This window comes from Cheilinus undulatus, linkage group 15 (genome assembly GCF_018320785.1).
Source record: "Cheilinus undulatus linkage group 15, ASM1832078v1, whole genome shotgun sequence".
Classification (NCBI taxonomy): domain Eukaryota; kingdom Metazoa; phylum Chordata; class Actinopteri; order Labriformes; family Labridae; genus Cheilinus; species Cheilinus undulatus.
This window is the reverse complement of record NC_054879.1, coordinates 2,625,351-2,644,536: the sequence shown is the minus strand read 5'-3', so window position 1 is coordinate 2,644,536 and position 19,186 is coordinate 2,625,351. Positions and strand designations below refer to the sequence as shown.

The window sequence follows — 19,186 nt, the reverse complement described above, 5'->3', positions numbered from 1 at the left end:
GAGTTGGGGTCAAAGCTTACAGGGTGAGCTTTCCTGACTAACCTCACATCTGATGACAGCCACCATAAGAAGAAATGCCTTGTTACAATGATAAAAATTAAGAGTTTCTCTGATTTTAAAAACTGATGGAAATATCGGAAGTATTATAAGACCTCAGCTACAAAATATTTGTGACAATTGATTCATTGATTGATAATACTTTATTGTCAGATGCAAGATCTGCAATTTGTTTTCATTCAAACAGCAGCTCTGTCGTACACAATTCAAGGGACAATATACACAAACATATGTAGCCCAGGTGGTCAGGGCAGTCATTAAAAGATGAAGAAAGGTGTAACATGCATTTCCTCTAAATGTAAAAACAGTCTAAAACAGGCTAAAGATCATCATGAAGTAAAAAATGACATTGTTTTTTAAATAAAACATTAAAAAAGGTTAAAATGTCAATAAAAGCTATTAAGTTCATCTTCTTTTAGAATAAAAGCTAATTAAGAATTAAAATGACAATTTAAAGTCATAACTAACCTTTCCACAAGATAAGGAATGGTTTAAAAGGATTACACGTTATTTTAAGTCATTTCTAAATGAAAATAAACACCCTGCACTCACAGTTATTCAGCGCCCCCTGCTGGAATAATTTGGTAGAGAACTAGTGTGCATGTGACCAGTGTTTTTTTTGCTCTGAACCGAGATGAGAGAGAAGCAGGATCGTCTGAGTGAAAAAGCTGCTTTAGCACTTGAAATTGAGACTTGTAAGATTGAAAAACAGTGAGAAGAGTAAGAAATACGCCTAGACAACGTTGTGGTTCCTGAAGATACACGAGACGAGTGGATTTCAACGCCCTCACAGAGCAGTTTTCTCCGTATTTACAGCGTGCATGTGTAATGCCCGGCTGTTTTTTTTGTCTTTTTTTTTTTTTTTTGTGAGTAAGAGTTGTCCAGAAATCCATCTGAGAAGGACCCTTCCATCCCACTGCCCTGGTTTCATCATCCCATCATCATACCTTCATCCTACATCGGTTCCAGCTATCATCATCATCACATCTTCATCTCCTCCACTTCGTCTACACCTCTGGAAACCAGGATGGACACTTGAGTTAATGGTTGGGTGGGGAATAAGGATTGTATAGAGACTGATCTAAACAAGGAATTTTAAGTTTTATTTTGATATTTATTATTTTGAATAATGATCGTTATACTATTTAGTATAATTGTCATTATTTTTGGGTCATTATTCTTGTTTTGTTAAGAGGTAAAGGATTCAAATGTTACCTAAACCAAAAGGTTGTTAAGAATGTGAAAGTAAATTTGGTTGGTTACTGTTGAGGAAAGGAATATAAATCAAAAAGGCGAAAAACCCAACAAATTGAACAGTAAACGAGAACTATATAAAAATCTAAATCAGTTTTGGTATTAATTATTGGAGGGAGGCTTAAATTTAATTAACTGTTGACTACTTCATTAGGCTATTACTCTCCTCATAGAACCTAGACTTAGATCCACCCATTGGAAAAACTCAGGCACAGTGCCTGAGCGGGTTACACATACATATAATATTCAACAAGGACAATTAACAAAAAACCATCTACTCCAATTAGACGGTCAAAGGAGTGGTCTTCAATCAACATGAACAGTTCAATACAAAAATTCCACGTATTGTAGCTTTAATTATGACCGACCAATTGAAAATATTTTTTTTTTATTTAATTTGTGCATTTTTATAAGACACAAGAAAATTCAACAGAGCTTCAGTGCCTCATCCTGTTGTCCATGTGCCTTTTTGAGTGAAATCCCACCCCGAATCTACAAACTTTTGATAGAGATTGAATGTTTGTAAATAATTAGTTATCCAAACTCTTTTTCTTCTTTATTGTATATTTTTAAAAGTTAGGATTGGTGCCCCAAATAATATTTCAAACAGAGATAAACTTCACTCAGTAAATTCACACAGCAGTGCCCTGACAACTTAACCTGGCACGGCAGATGGATTTGTTTCACACATCCATCTGGAAAACCTCTCATAGACAGCATTTGGGAAAGGGCAGAGCCTTTGGAAAAAAAACTTGGAGGTTGATTGGATGAATGTTCTGTCTGTCACATCTTCACATCACATCTGGCCAATCAGAGCAACAAAACACATGATGTACCCGCTGTACACATGAGCTCCAACGAGAAGTAAACTCCATCGAGAACTACTTAACGCGAACCATGGTGACTGTAGACGTTTTTGAAAATAAAACAACTCAGTGCTGTTCTTTGTCCTCCAATTAATTAAGAAATGATTTCAAGTTCTGATGAAACTGGCGCTTTAGCAGCAACCACGCTAATGTCTTCAGCCATAATTGCACTGGCCTCTTGTTGCTGCTTGCTTATATCACAATTCTGCCTCACCTGAAAGTACTGCCCCCCGTCACTGATTGGTCCAGTCACGTTCTAACTGGGCCCAAACTGTTCAAACGGGAGCTTTGCAGGATGGATTCACCAATGAGAAACAAGGACAGGCGAATCCATCTGCTTTGCAAGGTTACTGACAACTATCTCTGGACCCCATAATGGCGGTACCCTACTAGCAGCCAGTCAGATGCGAAATAGGCCATGCTGATGCTGCTCTGTATCTTCCTGAGCCTAAACTTTATCTTACATATGGGAACTCTGCAGGCTGAACGAGCTTGCCAGGAGTTACTTTTGGTGGCCAGCATGCCACAAACCAAGAAGACCACAAGAATATGCCCACCATGCTTGCAGATTTATATGCCCCAGCTAGCCCCTTTTCATCCATGGAAATAGCCAAAAGAACCTTGGGACCATGCCCACATTGATCTTACTGGCCTGAGTAGATGCTCCTGGGGGTGACAGACACTCACACTGGCCCTCATTTATCAAACTTGCAAAGAAACCAGTGCTTGGAACTCGTGCTTGGTGACCTGCGGGGAAAAATATGTTTTGTTCATCTGGATGACATCATAATCTACTCTTGTAGTTTGGAAGAACACAGTTATGACATCCAAGCGGTGCTGGACAAGCTACAAGAGGCTAACCTCTCTGTCAACATGAAGAAGACTCAGTTCTTCCGCACCTCCTTGAAGTTCCTGGGCCATGTTGTTTCATCTGCTGGAGTTGAGGTGGACGCTGAAAAAACAAAAGCAGTACAAGATTTCCCCACCCCTCAAAACTTCAAAGAGCTCCTTGTGCCATGTTTCTCTCAGCTCACTGAACTACTCAATGCCCTCAAACGGAAAGGAGCCAAGTTCATTTGGACACCTGCATGTCAGGAATCCTTTGAGGCCTTAAAACAACACCTAGTTTCCCCACTAGTCCTTGGCCATCCAGACTTCAGCCTTCCTTTTATTGTGTACACTGATGCCAGCGACGTTGGCCTTTTGGTGCTGTTTTAGCTCAGCAGACTGGGCTGGGTTCTGAACAGGTCCTGGCTTTTGCCAGCTGCACCTTAAATCCGGCAGAGCAGAACTACTCTACCACCGAGCAGGAGTGTCTGGGCACTAGAAAAATGGCGCTACTACTTGGTGGGCAGACCTTTTACCGTGGTAACTGACCACTCTTCCCTTGTCTGGGTTTTCAAAACTCAAAAGCCCAGCACGCGTCTGATCCGGTGGGCTCTCCGGCTCCAGGAATTCTCCTTCACGGTCGAGTACCGAAAAGGGAAATATAACACAGTGCCGGATGCCCTGTCAAGAGCCCCTTTGGTACAACAACAACCAGCTACCTGTGCGGTCGTTCTATGATCAAAAAAAGACACTGCACAAAATTTCCATGTAACTGATGCAGACATTTGGAAGGCCCAACAGGAGGATTTGGACATACAGGCCTTATACAACAAAATCATGGACACAGGAGAAGTTATTGATGGTACTCACACTAAATTCACTGTGTTGGAAGACAAAGTCTATAGAGTGGTTCAGTTACCTCCCAAAACCCAGTACCAGATCTACATCCCGGTTTCACTGCGTCGACAACTTCTTCATCATTACCATGACAACCCCTTATCCGGCCATCTTGGAAGGTATAGGACCTACAAAAGGTTACAAGCCCTAGTTTACTGGCCCAGGATGAGCACTGATGTAAGAGACTATGTGCGATGTTGCAGTGTCTGTCAAAGGTACAAACCTGAGACCCGTAAGCCTCCTGGAAAATTTCAGCAAACAACTGTGCACGAACCTTGGGAGATGTTAGGTGTTGACCTCATGGGACCCTTCCCTCGCAGTTCCAGTGGTAATCTCTATCTAATTGTCTTTGCTGATTATTATAGCTGATGGGTGGAAATATTCCCTCTGCATGAAGCAACTGCTGAAACAGTCTCACAAGTCCTCACAGAAGAGATTCTGACTCGATGGGGGGTACCGACCTTCATCCTTTCAGACCAAGGTACACAGTTTGTGTTGTCTGTTTTTGACGAAACCTGTAAAAGATGGAACCTTAAACAAAAAAGAACCTCATCATATCATCCACAGACAAACCTGACGGAACGAATAAACAGAAATGTGAAAGCCATGATTGCTTCTTACGTGGAGGAAAAACACAAAAACCGGGACAAATACTTACCAGAGTTTCACTTTGCTCTGAACTCAGCTGTTCATGAGTCGACAGCAGTCACCCCTGCAGAGCTCAACCTTCGCTGTCCCTTGAAAGGCCCTTTGAGTGCTGAGCTAATGCCACGGTTATGTGCTCCTGACACACCTGCCTATGCTACTGCTAAACATTTAGCTGAGTTCCAGAAGCTTGTAAGTGGGAACCTAGAAAAAGCCAAAAAGAGACAAAAGAAAAACTATGACAAAGGGAGAAGAGATGGAAGTTTCTCTGAAAAAGATGGCTCCGTACTCACCCTTATTCTAAAGCTGAGAAGTCTTTTTCTGCTAAGCTGGCCCCACGATGGAAAGGTCCGTACCGTATCACCAGACAAATGGGTCCTTTAAATTTTGAAGTTGTCTTGGAGGACACTGGGGAAGACCTTTGGGTTGTGAATGTGGCTCAGCTTAAGCCCTGTTATCCTACTGCTGACGAGTTGGACAGGGAACAACGTCAAAATATCCTCAAAATCTTTGAAGAGGACAGTGATGAGGAAGATTTCCCTGGTTTTCCCTGACTCAGCAGAAGAGGAGGTTGAAGTGGATTCAGGATTATGGTGAAAATAATAATGGTATTATAAAAACACCCTCACATGTTCTGGTTTTTCTTAGGGGGGGGAGAGTGTGACAACCAGAAGCTGTCACCAACAATACGCCCCTGCACCACCCACATTCACACCCATCCCCTTCTGTCGACTCACCCATTCGCTCATTCATTCTCGCCACCATTCAATTCCCCACCGGTAAATCCTCAGCTGGACGAGCAGAGAGCGTGAGGAGCAGTTAAGCTCATAGCGGCACACAAACCGAGATCGTTTAATCCTTTGTTTCGTTTGTTCCACAACTGCGTTCTATATCCTGTACAACCTTCATAACCAGCCTGGATCAATCCTCCATTACTCTTCACTCTTAAGCTGTCGAACTTCACCGAAGCCGGTCCCTCTCCCTTCACAGCCACCATCAACCTGGAACACCAACTGACTGGACTGGAGACTGACGGACTGACTAACGATCGTTGTAAGTACTGTTTTAAAATCTTTCAAAACAATTTTTTTGGCTGGAAGGTACATTTTTGTTCATTACTTTGTTTTTCTTTTTTACTGGATATTGGTTTTCTTTGCGTATATTTTTTGTCTTCCTTTGGATTTTACCCAGAAGTGGAAATTTGCGTTGGACTTGTTTTCTTGGGGGACTGGGGGATCATGGGAATTTGAGTTTCTTTTATGAAAAATTGCTTTTTGGTGCTCTGGTGTTGAGTATTGGGTATTTGAGTTGTTTGAAATATACAAGTTGGTTCTTCTTTGAGAAACTTTTGTTGCTGCATTTTTTGGGGGGTTAATTGTCTCTCAGGGTCAGGGTTTAAATACTATTTGTTTAAATCCTTGTGTGACAGTAAGGAAATAAAACTAAAACTTATAATAATTATTTTAAAAACGAAAGTGATTATCTTACATATCAGGAGAGATACCTGGCTGGCACCCCTAAAAAATAACTAAAAATAAAAATCAAAATAAAAAGCTCTTAACTAACTGTCACAATGTGTGATTTATGAAACATGCGTATCCAGCCAAATACAGTGTATGAATGGGTGTGTGTTAATAAATGCAGCAACTGAAAACCATCATCATTTGAATAACACACCCCTAAATATTCATGGTTTAGCCAGCCTTGCCCCCAGACTTTACAACATGGAGGTATGTAATACAACAAAGAAACCTGCTCCTTGTCAAGATGTTGATACCCAAGACAGAGAGGTAAAGAAAGTTAAATATTTGTTGTTTTTTCAACCTGAAAAGTGACATTAAAGTGAATCAGGAACACAGCATGTAGGAAACACTGCGGTTAACAGAGTTGTTGTGGACAGCTGAACTCCAGCTGCCTCTGGAGTTTTGAAATGATTCATCGGTGAAACTTAACTTGTATATGATATCAAAATTCTCTATGTTTAGATTACAATGCAGTCAGTGTTCTTTACCTTTGGGTTTGTGTTCAGCTCTTCAGATGAGGACATAAAACAGTTTTGGCTCTTAAAAGAACATGCAGGAGGAGGCCAGCCTGAAACTGCTGCAGACTGAGAAGAGAGTAGCTTAGCAAATCATGTAAGCCCGTCAAACACAGAGCCAACTGATTAGTGTAGGTGGTACCCCGTTACCAGCCCTTACCAACCTTAAGGGTGCACAGATGAAAGAGGCTGGGTTTTTGGCACAGTGTGCAGGGGCACAAACACAAGAGTGCAACATGCACTTGATGTACGATTGATAGAGCCATTCCCCTCAACAGTCATTTTGAATACTAGTGGACTGACGGAGAGTCGTATCTGACCAGGATGACTCAAAATAAGCTCAACGTGAGTAAAAACACTGGCACTCCCTCCTCCTTGAATGAGTGGTGAAAACTTCTGTGATCCAGTGGGACAGTCCAGCCTTTGACAGGGGTTTTCTCTGACACTCTAATTTAAGGACATGGAGATGGTAAGCAGGCTGACACAGGCCTCTAGCACACAGACAAGGTAAAGCCAGGGCCATCTCTCCTTTTTAAACCTTACACACCAGTGAAGCAGGAGTGGAAGAATTATCAGGTCTCTGATGAATTCCTGTTTTGCATGCTACACTTATTGATTTTGATAAGAAATAATGAATGCCTTGAAATAAGATATGTCTCTTCATAGTTTGGGTTCTCCACAATAACAATAAATAATATAAATATAAACATTTATTTGTTTTCTAAACAAATAAACACTGATATTCTTCAACTAGTCTTTCGAGTGACTTTAGTATTTAGATTTAAAAAATCTGACTGAATATAGCTCTTCTACTGAGCAAAAATAACTGATTCAGTTTTAATGTGCTGTTGTATTTAGCATAAATGACATTGCAGTTGTAGTTCTGGGATGCGATATCTCCATTTCTTTTTTGTACAGGTACTAGTTGAATAGTGCATGCAATGTCTTATTAGAATGTATTGTTTTAGTTCTATAAATCAATGCCTTATGAAACACTGTTTTAAAGCTGGGTTGATGGTTATATTCTTTATGCTTGTGAGGCATGCATTGAGTTCTGCTACGTTGAGTTCCTTGCCCTCTTTGCAAAAAAAAAAGCTTTTTCACTTACTTGCAAGCAACTGTCCTCAGTATATGAGATGACTTGATGCTTATTTCAGCCCTATGTTGGGAGAGTTAAGAGTTTTGTTACTGACCTATTTTTTGTCCATTGCCTCTAATTTTGAAGCAAAAATTCTTGATTTCCTTTGTCTGCAGGGCTCAGTTGTGTCAAGGAGAGTGATGAGCCGGCCAGTATGACAGAATGCCTGCGATGGGCTGGCCCCTTGCCCCCTCAAATTAGACCATGTTGGGTTGCTTGCAAGGATGACTGCACCTTTACGGCGTGGTCAGAGTTCTCTGAATGCTCTGGATGTGGCAGCTCCCACAGCCGCAAACGCTCACTGACAGGTAAAGACTGTAGTATTGTTTACCGGCAGATCATAATTCTCATATTCTTTACTACTAGCAAAAAAAGAAAAGAAAAGTAAACAAAGTGCTATGCATCAATCACTGTGTTATCTTGTTTTGTACCACCAAAGTCAGTTTAAATGACCACTCAAACCTGTGATGGAAACTAAAGGAGAAGCTTTGAAGACTTAAACAGAAACCTCATCACATTCTTTAAGCTATAGGTTTACTGTCATTTTAGTGTAGCCTACTGATTTTGCGCAAAAAGCCCCTGTGGTGTTCACCACATTTTCTTGATCCATGCACAGTTATGTAACTTTTTACTCTTCCTGTAGTGTTATGTAAGGTCTAAATTAGGTCTCTTACAGCTTGTTATCCCTTTTTCAGTGCTCATGGCAAATTCTGAATTACATGCTGTGGGTTCAGACCAGGCTGGATACTATTTGTCTTCATGAATATTTTATCCAGTGCCAGAGGGTTTGTAGTAAACACACGCTGTCTCCTTCTGTAATTCTCTTAGAATCCAATACATAAAATAAGCTGTAGCTCAGCATCAGGTTTTACGTGACATGAAGTCAAAAAGTCATAATAGCCATAATACAGAACAACAATAGTGAGTGGTTAAAAAGTTAATAGCAACTTTGACATTTGCTTAATTTTTTTGTCAGGTAGTTATTTGAAAACCAAACCAATGTGGGTTTTAAGCTTTACCAGTTAAGTAAGCTGGCAGTATTTAAGGTCTCTGCTCTAACAACAGTTTTTAATAATCTGCTGTGTGCTGATATGTTTTTAAAACATGGATGTTATTCTTAAGTCTGCCTAATGAAAATGCTGTTTGGATATCATTTTTTTCATCATTATTATCATCATCCTCATCATCTGAAGGTGGAGGAAACAGCTAGACTTTGTCCAATGACTGAAGTAAAGGCTGCTACAGTTGGTGTCACACAGAACTTGGTACTTGGCAAGAACTGAAAATGCTAAACACAAACCAACCAATGTTTTTATTAAAAAAGCAGGCTTGCCTCTGCACTATTTTCTATTGTTTTGTTGACCTCTTCCCCTCCCTTCTGCCTCTTTCCATTACTTTTACACACACATACTTATACATCATTTCATTTGTGCCTTAGAGATTTTGGACCGTATTTAAACAATAATACAATGAACACTATGGGTCTTTGAGCATGTGTGGCCTACTTTCATTAGTTACTGGCGCATATTTTGGGGGCTTTGCTGATGTCAATATATGTACAATGCCTTTAAAAGTATTAACCTGCTGGGATGTTTAACTCTTTTATTGATTTAATAAATAATCCATCCATCCATTTTCTATGCTGCTTATCCCGTTGGGGGTCGTGGGGGTGCTGGAGTCTATCCCAGCTGTCATTGGGCGAGTGGGGTACACCCTGGACTGGTTGCCAGTCAATCGTAGGGCTGACATATAGAGACAGACAACCAGGCACATTCACATTCACACCTACGGCCAATTTTTCCAGTCACCAATTAACCTAATGAGCATGTTTTTGGTGGTGGGAGGAAGCCAGAGCACATGCAAACGCTGCACAGAAAGGCCCTGGCCGGGAAGCAAACCAGGGACCTTCTTGCTGTGAGGCAACAGTGCTAACCACTGTGCCACTGTGCAGCCCCTTAATAAATCAGTCATTGCCAATATAATTTAGCTTATTTGGACAAAAACAATTACAAAAAGATTCACTTTTGGCTGCAATCACTGCACTGAGTCTAAAAAGACTCAGAGCAGTGCTGAGTCTCTGTCAGGTTGCACAGGGATCAGGTCTGAACAGCTACAAATTCTCTATTGGATCAAGGTCTGGGCTTTGATTTGGCCACTCCAGAATATCCACCTTGTCGTCTTTAAACCGTTTCCGTGTAGCTCTCTCTGTATGCTTCAGGTCATTGTCTTGCTGGATTATACATTAGACATTTTTATATTTTTCCTCATTCATTTTACCCCCTTCCTTAAAGCACTCCAGGGCAGGCTGCCGAGAAGCATCTCCACGGCATATTGCTGTCACCACTGTGCTTCACAGAGGGGATGGTGTGTTTGATGCAAAGTGTTTGGTGAGGACGGTCTGATCTAGGCAGATTTACACATGTGCCATACTCTTTCCATTTCTTGATGGTGGATTTAACTGAACTCTGGGGGGATGGAAACTTTTTTTGTATTCATCCCCTGACTTATTTTCAGCAACCTTTTCTCTAAGTTGCTTGGATCATTCTTTTGTCTTCATGGTGTAATGGTAGCCAGGAATACTAATTGACCAGTATCTGGACCCTCCAGACACAGATGCCTTTATACCAGAGGTGGAAAAAGTACTAGACTACTATGCTCAAGTAAAAGTAAAGTTACTTCGGTTAAGATTTACTTAAGTAGAAGTAAAAGTTCTGGTCAATAAATCTATCCAAGTAAAAGTAAGAAGTAAGTCTTTTAAAATGTTCTCAAAGTACTGAGAGCCTTATTTGATTCCTGAGGGCACTAAAATATGATCATTCCTATATGTGAAACAACTAGAAGAGAATATGAATCTATAACAGATTGTTAATTATAAGGTGAGAATTAACCTAAAGTCAAATGCAACTGCTGTTTTAGGATGAAATGTGGAATCATTCTCTTGCTACTGACCATAATCTGGTGTGAAAGTCAAACTTCTGCCCATTGTCTTGTTGTTGGCAGTAAGCGTGAACTTCCTTGTTTTGGCTTTTATTGTTATTTCTTTTTACTCAGTACTTAAAACTTTTCAAAATGTAATTAAGTACAATACGTCCCCAAAAATATACTTAAGTAGAAGTAAAAGTAGTGATTTTAGAACTCAGCTTAATTAGCCATGTGTTTGCTGCCTGTGTAAATAAACAACCCAGCACCACACAAGAAGTAGGTGTAGTAAGATTACTTTGAGTTTATATGAAAGGATTCTTGCAACATATCTTTTAGGTAACACAAATAGAATATGTAAGTTTTCAGTATTTACTTATCTGGTCACTGGCATATTTTTATCTGCCGGACATCTGCCCTTGAAACCAGCCAAAGACTGGCAATTGCTGGTTAACGGAGACTCGGGTCTTAGATGTGTTTGGCACTATTTTACAATGCAAGCTCTGGCTACCAGCTACGTGCTCTTCCGCTTCAGCATATCAGAGTAGCAGTCTGAGTCTGCAGGCTTCATCAAAAACAAAAAAAAAGTGACAAATTGAGCTCAAACTAGTTATTTCAGCTTGGGTTAAGTTAGAAAAATATTCACAGATCCGTCCTCCCCTGGCAAATAACTCAGCCGGAGAACATCACTTTCACAAAACCCAATCACAGTGGGCTGAGCTACAACATGGCTTTTTGCAAAAAAAAAAAATTAAAAAAAATAACAGTCTTCTGGGTTTGACAGCTTAACTTGTCCTCAATGCATGACCCTCATCTGGAGCAAATGGGTAACTAGTCGGAAATGTAAAAAAAAAAAAAAAAAAAAAATCTACCTACCTCAACCTAAAATAGCCTACTGTACAAAAATGTTTTATTTCCAATAATATTACTTTCATCACATGTTCTGTCAACATTTATACTATTTCACTGCTCTTGCAGTGAAAACTGACAATGAAACTCATTTTTAGTTTTACTAATTTAATATTTAAAAAAGATTCACTGTAAGTAATAGTAAACAGTGAATAAACTACACATCCAAAAGAGAAGGCATACTGCTCATCTAAAAATAGAATGCAAGATTAAAACAGACAATGGTTAAAAGAAGACTAGATTTAAACCTAGTATGTGGCTGGCCACAATTATCTGGAATGTCTGTTGAAAAGCCTGACTGAATTGTGTGTTCTGGCAGAGTGATTGGTTTTTGGGGTGTGTAATGGTGCCATACCTTATGTCTGTAAGTTGAGAATTGAAGGGCCCTAAAAAAACATAAAGCCCTGTCGGCATAAAATTGGAGGAACACTCTGTCTGTCACATTCATGATGGGCTATTAGAGCGACGAATGATGTAGTGTGCATGCGCTACTCTTATGCAGGCTACTGCTGCCTTAGATTGTTGATGGCAGAGCTTCATCTAAAATTGATGCCGAGGCAACTTGAGGGACGTCCTCGCTACCAAGACAAGCTTTTGTTGTGGCTCTCTGCTCTTGTTTTAAAAAGAAATGTGAACCAATTTCGCTTAAACTGACGCTTTCCTGCAGGCACATCCCAGCTGTAGGCTACTGCAGCAGCAGCCCCTGGATACACTAAAAACCCCATTAACGCAAACCCAATGCTGAAGCAGACTGGGAGGAGAGCATCTCCTCATCTTTCCTGTCACAGAAAGCTTTCAAGTTTGCTCCCTGCCCTTGTTTTTAATAAAGAAACGTTCTGACAAAACTGCTCCTGTGGCTAAGTCTGAGCTAATCACTCCACTGGAGCCGTTGTATACAAGCATTCACACAACAAGAAAACCGTTCCCCCTGAAATTTCACATATTCATGCTGAAGCAGGGCGAAAACATCTTTCACAACAGGAAAAGCTTTTAGGTTTGTTTTATTCTTTGTTTCATACAGAAATGTGGTCCAGTTCTAGTAAAACAAACACACAAAAGCTAAAGCTACATCATATGTATTTACAGCAGTGGAGGCAGCCATTACTGATGGCTTTCAGTACAACTAAACCCAACTCTGTATGTATGGCTCTGAAACTAGAATCAGTCAGTCACATACAGACCCATGTGTAGGGCTGACCTCGAGGGTCAGTGTAAGTTAGGTTGATATAAGTTGCACATCTAAAATCTAACAGTATGGATGGAGCTCTCTCTCTGGTCCTTCTGTGACTTGTTCCCTGCCCTCTGCTTCTGCCCTGGCCTCCTGGACTTGGCTACCTGCCTTGTGTCTGCCTGGCTCAAGAAGGCCCTCCTCCAATCCACCTGTCTTTTTCTGCTGTGTTCATCCACATGAGCCAAGATTTATTTCTGTTATTCATTAGCTTCAGAAGCTAATGCTAATGTTATCTTGGTAAAGCCTATGCTAACTTACCGACATGATATGAGCTACTTGAGACGTGTTTCTGTTAAATCTTTAAAAAAAGAAACACAAGCGTATGCAAACATGAGGTCTTGTGAGTCTTGTGAGATCTATAGTCTATTGTTTTTGCACTTGCCCATGGAGCTAACATCCGGGCAATGGCCTTTAATGTCACAAAGCATGATGGGTTTTCATGTAAACAATAAGGGTTTGGTGAGAAGCGTATGACCATTAACCATGATTCTTCATCAAATGTCTTGGAATAGATGTCTTATTTCTGTGTGGGTCGGATTATGGATGACCAGCTTGTGGTATGTACTTGTTCATGTTGAAATTTTCCTGAAAGGGATAGCTTTTTCCTGCTTATTCCACTTTTGCAGTTGCTTTTTAGCACAGCAGCACATATCTACACGGTGGGCTACTAAGGCAGCAGCTCATTAAAGATGAGATCATTTTAACAATTTCAGTTATCTGTACTCAGGAATAGAACGTTTGTGCTGCCTCTAAGCTTGTGTTTTGGTTTTACTAGTAAGATAGTTGTCAGAGTGAAGGAATGTTTCACACTGGTGTTCCTCAATCAACCACCAGCAGCGGCATAGATTGAACAGATTGTTGGCGAATTGCAGTGTGGTGGCGGTGAGTTTACACTCTGTGAAGAATGTTTGCAATCAGACCCACTTCAGAAACAGATGGGCTGCTCACTGGGCACACAGGAGGCTGAGGGCACCCAGGATCCATATAACAAATGGTGATGCAGGAGAAGCATGACTGCATGCAGCTTCTCCTTCAGGCTTTGTGTCAATGTGAGTTTGTGATTGATAAATGCATCCTATGCTGTTTCCATTTGATTTATAAAAATTCTGCTGTCTGGGGCAAAGCTAGCACTTAGACCTAGAGGAAACATAGTGTTTGATTAAGAAATTAGATACTAAGAAAATGTATTTCTTCCAAGAGGACTGCACTCTCAGCCATAACTTGATATTACTTTCAGTACTTGTTGGGTTCTTTTAACCACATAAAAATGGGGAAACACTTCAGAGTCAAATGTGAGGAAAACAACAGTGAAAGTACTTGTTGTGTTGCCTTATTATTTGTCTTGTAAAATTCACCCTTTCCCATCATTTTTATTATAATAATAACTTCTTTTTTTTTTTTTTTTTTTTTACTAAGGGTCCCCAAAACACTGTGTTACAAACAAGTTGGCACAGACTAACACAGAAAAATATAGAAACTGAACAAGAAGTAAACTATTTTTAGCCATTTTAAAGAGACACAAGGAGAGTAGGATGCACAGGGGGTCATGTAAAAACAGAAAACACTGAGACTTCATGAGGGAAGAGCAAACAGAGATACAGGAAAGCAAATACACCTCAGAAACATCGCCAAACAAAATCCAGACCCAGACACCAGGAAAATCCAAATCAAGAGATTATAAAAAATAATCTTCATCCTCATTTACACTGTAAGCCCGGATGAGTTGAATTTACTTGAAAAATTTGAGGAAACCAGTTGCCCTAAAAATTTAAGTAATGTATTATGAAAACTTGAGTGTATTTAACTTAAGTTTTTAGGTACAACAAATGAAATTACAAGTTGATTTAACTTAAAATCTCTTGCAAATTCAATTGCTTTGCATAGTTATTAAACTTAATATTTTAAGTCCATTGCACTAAATTTCAGGTTGATTTAATTGATTTTTAACTGATTACCTTAAAATGTCAGATAGTATTCTCTGTAAAAGTTTTTTGAAGTTATCATTTCACCTAAAGTGGTTTAACTGTGCCACCATTTACAACAATGGCTGTTGGTGACCCACTGAACCAAAGCAGTAGTTGATATTTCATTAATGTCAGTGTGCCATCCAACATTCATAGACATTAATAACATTAACATCCAACATTCATAGACAATGATAACATTAACATCAAACATTCATAGACATTAATAACATTAACATCCAACATTCATAGACAATGATAACATTAACATCAAACATTCATAGACATTAATAACATTAACATCCAACATTCATAGACATTAATAACATTAACATCCAACATTCATAGACATTAATAACGTTAACATCCAACATTCATAGACATTAATAACATTAACATCCAACATTCATAGACATTAATAACATTAACATCCAACATTCATAGACATCAATACCATTAACATCCAACATTCATAGACATCAATAACATTAACGTCCAACATTCATAGACATCAATAACATTAACATCCAACATTCATAGACATTAATAACGTTAACATCCAACATTCATAGACATTAATAACATTAACATCCAACATTCATAGATATCAATTTCCAACATTCATAGACAATAAAATCATTAACATCCAACATTCATAGACATTAATAACGTTAACATCCAACATTCATAGAAATTAATAACATTAACATCCAACATTCATAGACAGTGATAACATTAACACCCAACATTCATAGATATCAATTTCCAACATTCATAGACATTAATAACATTAACATCCAACATTCATAGACATCAATAACACTAACATCCAACATTCATAGATATCAATATCCAACATACATAGACATTAATAATGTTAACATCCAACATTCATAGACATTAATAACATTAACATCCAACATTCATAGACATTAATAACATTAACATCCAACATTCATAGATATTGATAACATTAAAATCCAACATTCATAGACATTAATAACATTAACATCCAACATTCATAGACATTAATAACGTTAACATCCAACGTTCATAGAAATTAATAACATTAACATCCAACATTCATAGACAGTGATAACATTAACACCCAACATTCATAGATATCAATATCCAACATTCATAGACATTAATAACATTAACATCCAACATTCATAGACATCAATAACACTAACATCCAACATTCATAGATATCAATATCCAACATACATAGACATTAATAATGTTAACATCCAACATTCATAGACAATGATAACATTAACATCAAACATTCATAGACATTAATAACATTAACATCCAACATTCATAGATATTGATAACATTAAAATCCAACATTCATAGACATTAATAACATTAACATCCAACATTCATAGACATTAATAACATTAACATCCAACATTCATAGATATTGATAACATTAACATCCAACATTCATAGACATTAATAATATTAACATTCAACAATCATAGATATTGATAACATTAACATCCAACATTCATAGACATTAAAAACATTAACATCCAACATTCATAGACATTAATAACGTTAACATCCAAGATTCATAGACATTAAAAACATTAACATCCAACATTCATAGACATTAATAACGTTAACATCCAAGATTCATAGACATTAATAACATTAACATCCAACATTCATAGATATCAATATCCAACATTCATAGACATTAATAACGTTAACATCCAACATTCATAGACATTAATAACATTAACATCCAACATTCATAGATATTGATAACATTAACATCCAACATTCATAGACATTAATAATATTAACATCCAACATTCATAGATATTGATAACATTAACATCCAACATTCATAGACATTAATAATATTAACATTCAACAATCATAGATATTGATAACATTAACATCCAACATTCATAGACATTAAAAACATTAACATCCAACATTCATAGACATTAATAACGTTAACATCCAAGATTCATAGACATTAATAACATTAACATCCAACATTCATAGATATCAATATCCAACATTCATAGACATTAATAACATTAACACCCAACATTCATAGATATCAATATCCAACATTCATAGACATTAATAACATTAACATCCAAAATTCATAGACATCAATAACATTAACATCCAACATTCATAGACATTAATAACATTAACATCCAACATTCATAGATATCAATTTCCAACATTCATAGACATTAAAAAAATTAACATCCAACATTCATAGACATTAATAACATTAACATCCAACATTCATAGATATCAATATCCAACATTCATAGACATTAATAACGTTAACATCCAACATTCATAGACATTAATAACATTACCATCCAACATTCATAGACAGTGATAACATTAACATCCAACATTCATAGACATCAATAACATTAACATCCAACATTCATAGATATCAATATCGAACATTCATAGACATTAATAACGTTAACATCCAACATTCATAGACATTAATAACATTAACATCCAACATTCATAGACATTAATAACTTTAACATCCAACATTCAACGACATTAATAACATTAACATCCAACATTCATAGACATCAATAACATTAACATCCAACATTAAAAGACATCAATAACATTAACATCCAACATTTATAGACATTAATAACATTAACATCCAACATTCATAGATATCAATTTCCAACATTCATAGACATTAATAACACTAACATCCAACATTCATAGACATCAATATCCAACATACACAGACATTAAAAACATTAACAATCAACATTCATAGACATTAATAACATTAACAACCAACATTCATAGATATCAATATCAAACATTCATAGACATTAATAACGTTAACATCCAACATTCATTGACATTAATAACATTACATCCAACATTCATAGACATTAATAACATTAACATCCAACATTCATAGACATTAATAACATTAACATCCAACATTCATAGACATTAATAACACTAACATCCAGCATTCATAGATATCAATATCCAACATACACAGACATTAAAAACATTAACATCCAACATTCATAGACATTAATAACATTAACATCCAACATTCATAGACATTACTAACATTAACATCCAACATTCATAGATATCAATATCCAACATTCATAGACATTAATAACATTAACATCCAACATTCATAGACATTAATAACATTAACATCCAACATTCATAGATATCAATATCCAACATTCATAGACATTAATAACATTTATATCCAACATTCATAGACATTAATAACGTTAACATCCAACATTCAAAGACAATAATAACATCAACATCCAACATTCATAGATATCAATATCCAACATTCATAGACATTAATAACATTAACATCCAACATTCATAGACATTAATAACATTAACATCCAACATTCATAGATATCAATATCCAACATTCATAGACATTAATAACATTTATATCCAACATTCATAGACATTAATAACGTTAACATCCAACATTCAAAGACAATAATAACATCAACATCCAACATTCATAGATATCAATTTCCAACATTCATAGACATTAATAACATTAACATCCAATATTCATAGACATTAATAACATTAACATCCAACATTCATAGATATCAACATCCAACATTCATAGACATTAATAACATTAACATCCAACATTCATAGATATCAATATCCAACATTCATAGACATTAATAACATTAACATCCAATATTCATAGACATCAATAACATTAACATCCAACATTCATAGACATTAATAACACCAACATCCAACATTCATAGATATCAATATCCAACATACACAGACATTAAAAACATTAACATCCAACATTCATAGATATCAATATCCAACATTCATAGACATTAATAACGTTAACATCCAACATTCATAGACAGTGATAACATTACATCCAACATTCATAGACATCAATAACATTAATATCCAACATTCATAGACATTAATAACATTAACATCCAACATTCATAGACATCAATAACATTAACATCCAACATTCATAGACATCAATAACACTAACATCCAACATTCATAGATATCAATATCCAACATACATAGACATTAATAACGTTGACATCCAAAATTCATAGACATTTATAACATTAACATCCAACATTCATAGATATCAACATCCAACATTCATAGACATTAATAACATTAACATCCAACATTCATCCAACATTCAAAGACATTAACATCCAACATTCATAGACATCAATAACATTAATATCCAACATTCATAGACATTAATAACATTAACATCCAACATTCATAGATATCAATATCCAACATTCATAGACATTAATAACATTAACATCCAACATTCATAGACATTAATAACATTAACATCTAACATTCATAGACATTAACAACATTAACATCCAACATTCATAGACATTAATAACATTA

General features: G+C 36.9%; 1 protein-coding gene across 1 annotated transcript in view; it reads left to right on the top strand.

Annotated features, from left to right (window-relative positions):
* Positions 1 to 19,186, top strand: part of thsd7ba (thrombospondin, type I, domain containing 7Ba) — a 245,787-nt gene that overhangs the window by 155,198 nt on the left and 71,403 nt on the right. The window contains exon 12 of the mRNA XM_041807413.1: positions 7,840 to 8,031. Coding sequence (XP_041663347.1) covers positions 7,840 to 8,031 — 192 coding nt within the window. The remainder of the gene's footprint in view (positions 1 to 7,839; positions 8,032 to 19,186) is intronic.